The sequence below is a fragment of the Antrostomus carolinensis genome, unplaced genomic scaffold (assembly GCF_000700745.2).
Source record: "Antrostomus carolinensis isolate BGI_N321 unplaced genomic scaffold, ASM70074v2 scaffold23861, whole genome shotgun sequence".
NCBI classification, from domain to species: domain Eukaryota; kingdom Metazoa; phylum Chordata; class Aves; order Caprimulgiformes; family Caprimulgidae; genus Antrostomus; species Antrostomus carolinensis.
Genome location: NW_010293847.1, coordinates 91,043 through 98,489, shown reverse-complemented (window position 1 = coordinate 98,489; position 7,447 = coordinate 91,043). Strand labels below are relative to the sequence as shown.

The 7,447-nt window shown below is 41.2% G+C and overlaps 1 protein-coding gene across 1 annotated transcript in view; it reads left to right on the top strand.

The window, feature by feature from the left end:
* Positions 1-3,834: 3,834 nt before the first annotated feature.
* The window catches only part of LOC104532281 (amiloride-sensitive sodium channel subunit alpha), a 9,805-nt gene continuing 6,192 nt past the window's right edge, over positions 3,835-7,447 (top strand). The window contains exons 1-3 of the mRNA XM_010177451.1: positions 3,835-4,157; positions 4,977-5,229; positions 7,013-7,206. Of these exons, the coding sequence (XP_010175753.1) occupies positions 3,835-4,157; positions 4,977-5,229; positions 7,013-7,206 (770 nt within the window). The remainder of the gene's footprint in view (positions 4,158-4,976; positions 5,230-7,012; positions 7,207-7,447) is intronic.

Sequence of the window (7,447 nt, the reverse complement as noted above, 5' to 3'; positions counted from 1 at the left end):
CCACTAGAGATGAGCAATAGTCCTGGAAAAGCAGGAAGAAATCCACTGCCACGCGTGCCTTCGGCTGAGTAGTTGATCATTTCAGATTACACTGAGGTATGTAATTCCTCAAGCACACCTGTGGAAACCTTAATGGCCTCAATTACTAGTGATCATGCAAGCCTCCGGAAACCATGGAAAGAAGGCAGAAAGCTGGTTCCTTGATGGGAAAGCTCAGAGCGGAAAGAACCTTACAGGATCCAGTGTTACTTCCCTAGGTACTTGTAGAAATTATGGCTAAAAAGTTAGTCTAGCCATTGAAAAAAAAAATCAACACACCACCAGCACTCAAACCAACTTTAACTCAAGCGTAACCTTGATGTTAACTTGTTTGTCCAGTTTATTCACTTCCTATTGTTCCCTGGATCATGTTTGAATAATTTCCATGATCTGTTTCTTAAGTCCTGCCCCTTTTGATGTCATCGATTTGATCCATATAGGCTGGACAGCTCCCAATGTATCTTCAGTTAGAAAAGGAAATCTGAAAGCTTTGGACCAGGACTTGTCTTCTGTTGAGGATAAAGCTGAAGGCTGAGTTTAGAGGCTACTCTGAACACTCAGAGTTCCTGCCAAGGTACAGTGGGGTGTTTTACAATTCAGTCTTAGTTGGTTTACTGTGTGTTTCTGTCTATCTGTATGCTCCCAGCTGTAGCTATGGATATCTATACACATGCTTAAATATTTGACTACATGACATTCATATGTATGTGTTAAATATGTGTTGAGCATTGAGTTGCTGTGCTAATACATGAATGTATATTTGTTTGTCACTGCTATGTAATTTCCACTGCCTTTCTTATAACCTGCAGCCTCTCCCCAGGCACTTACCACAGACAAGACAGGCAACTGGTCACTGTTGCTGTTACATGTTTTAAGTCCCTGACTACAATTGCTGTGTTAAATAAATTAGTGGTAGGCTGATCTAGGAAACCAGTGGAGAGAGGATGTTCTGTTGCCTGTACACATGTGTGTTTTGACAGATTCCTTCTGGGGTTTTTTGTACTATCACATACTTTTCATTCTACTTATTTTAAGAATGCAGATTCAAATGGTACAAACTAACTAGCCATAGCCTTAAAAGCCAGGTCAGAATGTCTGAAAACTGTATATGGTCTCTGAAATTAATGGTTTGAATGTTTACAGGTGTTTTTTTAAATTCAAAATTATACATAGAAAAAGCATATTTGATTTAGCATTCACTTTTGGTAACTATTACCTTTTATTCTGCCTTTTCTCATTAGAGAAAGGCTAACTAATGAGATTAACACAACCATCACAAATTACATTTTCCTGTTTTAGTCTCACACAATTTTCATTTCTATGTTAAACCACCATACATATATTTAAGGATTCATTCAATATATTTCTTAGCATAACACTGCAGACTTATTTTCATTACTCTTATCTGAATAAAATGAGAAAGAAAGGACTGAATAAACTAAAGGTTGAACATACTATTTAGTACAAGAGTTTAATCTGAATAAAGTGTAACCATAGAGGGTAGTGAGACAACCAGGGATTCATTTCTGGAGTTTGCCAGAGATAGTCCTTTTTGACTGAAGAAGCATTTTGATGTAAGTCTTCAGCTGTAAGGTTGGCTGATAAAATTTGTGGCCAGTGGTTCAGAGCACTGCAGCTCTGTGTGGGACTAACAGTTTAACTATCATGTGGGCACAATGCAGAAAACCAGAGTTTCCTTGTAGCGAAAGTGGAATTGCTTGTTTCCCCCTTCAATTCTTTACCACACATTTTCTTTTAATTGTTCATGCCCTTTTTTAATATTTCACTTTGCTTGGGCTTCCTCTACTTGTTCAATGGCAAGTATATCTTAGAAATTTGATAAATCATTTGTCATGTTTATTTATAAAAGTATAAAGGGGGTGCATATGCCTACGAGTTAATTTTGTATTATTGTTAAACAATATCTTAGAAAATACAAACTCAGAATGTGTTATGGTCTTTGGGGAAAAAAAACTTGTGATAAACTGGATTTCCTTCTTGGATAATACACTTTTGTGGGCTATTTTAAAGCTGCTATACAGCTTTTGGAATGTTCTTCACTGTTTAGGGATTATTCCTAACCTTTCTGACATGGATAGCTACACTGAAGAGACTCTCTTAGCAGCTTGTAACTCTTTAAGAGATCATTTCATATGAAGAATCCTATTCCAATGAGTTTTCATTTTGTTATCACATAGTCCAGTTGCAACAATAATTGAGTTGTTTGTGTGCTCCTTGCCTTGTCTTCAAACTCTGTTGTTGTATTTATACGATTTTGATTTGGAGTTAGGGTTAGACCGAAATGGTGTACTCAGTAAACTTCTCTTAATAGCATAATAGGTAGGGTGATTCACGGAGTGCTGTAATGTTGGAAACTCACATATTACAGGACTTGATGTCATGTTTGGTAAGTGGAAGGATGTCAACATGAGTCCAATGTCCCAAACCTGTACTAAAACCTAGGAAGATGTCCTCAGTCTGTGCTGACTAAAACATATGAGCATAAATAATGTTCCCACTTGCATCAGCATAAAGTCTGAAATTATCTAGAGTGGCATAGTAGAAGTTTTACTTACTGTGACAAAGGAGATACGGATTTTGATTTCCAGTTATGCCACTCTTCTCAGGTGATTTTCAGTTTCTGAGCTTCCTTTTCACTTCTGTAAAATAGAGAGGAGAAGATTTTTAGATTCCTGGAAGAAGCTATTTACGTAAGAGAAGGGTGGTAAAATTTCTGTTAATAGCAGTAATTAATATTTCTGTAGTCTTCAGAAACAACCCAAGAGCGTTTTATTTTAAGTAGAAGATTTTTAGATTCCTGGAAGAAGCTATTTATGTAAGATATGGGTGGCAAAATATCTGTTAATAGCAGTAATTAATAGTTCTGTAGTCTTCAGAAACAACCCAAGAGCATTTTAAGTAATATCTGCAATGCTTTATCCACATCCTAATTTGATTAGTCCCTCTGTGGTTTCAACTGAGGTGGTGGATTTTTTCCACTTCCTTTCCTAAATACCTGATTCTGCTCATCCAAGCTATGAAATACCTACTATATTTCACCTTGGAAGTGGCTCTGTTTCAGAGAGGATAGAAATTAATCCTTCCATTAATAAAAATTCCATTAATACTTCCATTCTGCAGAATGAGGGAACATACAGCAAAAATTAAAACCATACCCTAATTTGCCCCTTTCATTCACTTGAATGTTAGATTTATTTCCTAATTTTCCCCTTTCATTCACTTGAATGAAGTTCACACTTCATTCACTGATTCCTTGACACAAGGATGAATGCACATTGGTTGTTCTGAGACAACCTTGTCTCAGGCCTATAGACCAGCATGTTTCACTGGCAATATACTCATAATAATGAATTAGTCCCAGATCTGTATTAATGCAGAGTGACACAATGCTTCAGAATTAAATGTTGGTCCTTAGTGTTCTTAGAAAGAAGGAAACCACACACCTCTTTGTCTTCAGAGCTCTCAGCAGCTTGTGTATTAGTCACTTTAACTTTGCATGTGCCTACTAACAGAGCAGTCATAGTGCAAGCATGGTAGAACCCCTCAGGTTGCTTCATCAATGGTACGCAGGACATTTGACCTCTTTGGTACTTCCTGGTGTCCAAACTCTGGAAAGACAGAGGAGTGTCAGCTCACTGTTATTTTCAGCTTTTGCTAATAACAAACTCATTGGCACCCAGCTTGAAAGAGCACATGGATTGGTCATGGTCTTTCTAATAAGTTAATAAGATTTATTTTTTTTTCTTATTTATTGAACAGAAACAGACTTAGAGGATGGAGCAGGAAGTGGCAAGAGGGGAAGAAGAAGAAAAGGAAGAAGGCTTGATTGAGTTTTATGATTCCTTCAAGGATATGTTTGAGTTCTTCTGCAAGAACACAACAATCCACGGCACCATCCGCCTTGTGTGCTCAGGCAGCAACAGGATGAAAACAGCTTTTTGGACACTGCTTTTACTTGCCAGTTTTGGCATGTTATACTGGCAGTTTGCACTGATGTTCAGCCAGTACTGGGCCTACCCTGTTGTCCTGACAATGTCAATGCATTCAGAGCCCAAGATGTTTCCAGCAATTACCATCTGCAATCTGGACCCTTACAGGTAACCTGTGCTTTCCACTTGGCTGTAGTCAAGTCTTTAGTCACGAGGGTTCAGGAAGTATCAGCAAACTTGTGGCTGCAGCCTGGAGGAAGCTGAAGGTAGAGGGAGGCCACTCTGCCTCACAGAGGTAGAAAGGGACTATTGTTGTTTCCCAACTGGTTTTAAGATAAGATCTTGTTGGGAATTGAGCAACAGCATGTAGCAGTTTATTTCACGTACTGAATCCGGATAGAGGGAACTCTAACTTGTGACTTGGTTCAAGCTGCTCTGATAAAAACCAGTCTTTCCCTGAAAAACATGGCTACTGTGTGTACTCCTTTGTAACTCAACTACACATCTCTGGAATTACACATGCTAGAGCTGATTCTGCTTGGGTTTTCATACTGCAGAATGGCTTTAAGGAAACAATACAACTTCTGTGGAAGTCTGTGTGGCTCTGCTTGTCAAACAAGGCAAGTTATCAAGAAGTTTCAAATTCCATAGTGAAGGAATCATGTAATTTCCTCAGAACAATTATCTAATTGGCTGACAGGAGGGCCAGTTTGTGCAGCTGATGCTGCTCAGCCACAAGTTCTGAGGTTTTCAGCAGAAGATCCAGCAACTGGAAATTCAGCTAGTGGAGCTCCTAATAATTTATTGAAGTTAGATATACTAAGCATAGACACTGTAATTGCTGACTTTTCTCACACAGGCATCAAGGTCTGCAGAGACCAGGAGAGTAACCTTCCCATAGATTCTGTGAGGGTACAGAAAATAAACTGCTTTTGTCCCATACAAATGTGGATATTCACAAATAGCTAACACTTCTGTTCCTTGCAGGTTTGAACTGGTTAGTGAACATTTGGTTCAGTTGGATCACATGGCAGAGGAATCGATTGCTTTTTTGTACGGCATCAAGACATCAGCCAGCTTATTCCACGTGAATAAGAAAAACACTCACATAAGAGACTTGTCAAACATAGGAAACCTCAGCAGATCTAGCTTCAAACTGAGCCAAAACTTCTCACTCTTGAGAATGTCTGACCACAATAACAGGTCAGGGAAGAAGCATTCCAGCGTGGGTTTCAGGCTGGTAAGTGCATATTGGGGGCCTACAAGAAAGCTGGGGAAGGACTTTTCATAAGGGCAATTAATGACAAAACAAGGGGAAATGGGTTTAAGCTGAAAGAGGGGAGGTTTAGATTAGATATTAGGAAGAAGTTCTTCACTGTGAGGGTGGTCAGACACTGGAACAGGTTGCCCAAGGAAGCTGTAGATGCCCCCTCCCTGGCCAGGCTGGATGAGGCTTTGAGCAACCTGGTCTAGTGGAAGGTGTCCCTGCTGCTGGCAGGGGGGTTGGGACTGGATGAGCTTTAAGGTCCCTTCCAGTCCTAACCATTCTATGATTGCCTTTGAGATTTTAACCTGGCTACAGACACAAGCAGCAAGGACTGGCTGCTCCCTAAGGGACAGGGGGGAAGCCCACCCCACAGTACCTGAGCAAGTGAGCAGGGAGAGCTCACAGATGGTGGCCACATCCAACCAAGAGTCTGGCTTTCAGGCAAGCTCCCAGCGATGAGGCAGGATCGAGAACAGGCTGTGAAGTTAACCCCATGGCTCAGCAGGGTCCATGGTGAGGGAGGAGCACAGCAGCACCTCACTGGAGAGCAGCAGCCCTTCAGCACAACCCAAGGAGAAACTGAAACCCCTGGGCTGAGCTTAAATAAGCTCCTGGGCTCATGGGAAGAGGGTGTGGGTGGAGGCCTCAGGTGAGGCTGCTCAGGGCCATTAAAGCCTATCAGTGCACTCAAGGCACCTGGCAAAGATCTCACAAGGTACATTCAAAAAAATAAGTGAAAAAATAGATATTTTCAGTGCTGCGTAATGGCAGCTTGGAGGATGTTTCAGGAGAGTCCATCCCTGCCTCTGACAGTTTATGCTGATTGCCAGGATTCTTGTGAAGTGAAACAATCACAACATCAATGGTCTTACACAGCCCACCCACTTGTAAAGTCCTTCTGTCAGTGACAAATGCCATAGAGAATGATAGCAGCAGGCTATGGGAATCATTGTACCCCTTTCTAAAAATACACAAAACATCTAGACTTAGCAGGTGAGCCTAGAAATGACAGAGAAATAACATGCAAGGGTTCCCTCAGTGTCTAAATGCTGTGGAACTGGGGTGCTAGGAATGCTGCAGATAAAACAGAAGATGGCAGTAACAAATCAAGAGGATGAATACAATAAATGTGTGTCTGTGACTTTGGAGAAGAATGCAAATGCTTCAGATTCTTCATATCAAAAAGAGGGTTGGCACAGATCTAAGAGCAGAAGCTGTGAGAGAGGTTGATGTGGCTTGAAAGGCCAGCAATTTTTACCTGATTATTATCATCCTGCCCTATCCTGAAGTCTTTCACCAAACACACTTTCACCAGAATCTGTGGGTGTTCACCTGTCCAAGGCCTGAGTAACAACAAAGAAAGTGTCTCATGACTTGGTTCATGATTCATGGGTTGTAGAGAATTCCCACCAGCCCTGTCCTCCCTTCTCCCAACATATTTGAGTTTGCTTGTCTGCTCTCTTCTTCTGCCTCTTTTCCCCTCCACTCGTTCCTCTGAGATGAAGTAGCACACCTAATTCAGCTTCAAGGAGAGAAGGTGCTTAGCACATAACAAAATGGCTGTCAGAGGTCCCTTCCAACCTCAGCCATCCTGTGATTCTGTGATAACTAAAATGATCAGAGACTTCACTTCCTGGAAAAATAAAGGTTCTGCTCATCCCTGTATCCAGTATTGCCTTTAGCACATGATCTCTGTTACTCTTAGGCTGTCATGTCCTGGCTGTGCTGAATGGCTTCCTCTCTTCTTTTCTTCCAGTGCAATGCCACAGGTGAGAATTGCTTCTACAAGACCTATTCATCTGGGATGGATGCAATTCTTGAATGGTACAGGTTTCACTACATGAACATCATGTCCCAGCTACCGGTTATAATCAACATTTCTGATCATGAGGAGCAAATAGAAGATATGGTCTACTCCTGTCAGTATGATGGGGAGCCCTGCAGACCCAGGTATATTACTTCTGGAGATGATAGTGGTGATTTCAGTGAAACTCAAGGACTTGGGAGACTGAAGCTGAGCCTACACTTCCAGGCAGTGCAGACACTGCACCTCATGGCATACTGCCAGGCTTAGTCCTTGCTGGAGATCTGACTAAAAGAAACAACATCCTTTCATGATCAGAGCTTGGGGCTAGGAACCCAGAAATTAGTGTTCTGCCATGACTTAACTCTCTGACTGTGAGTTAGTGTC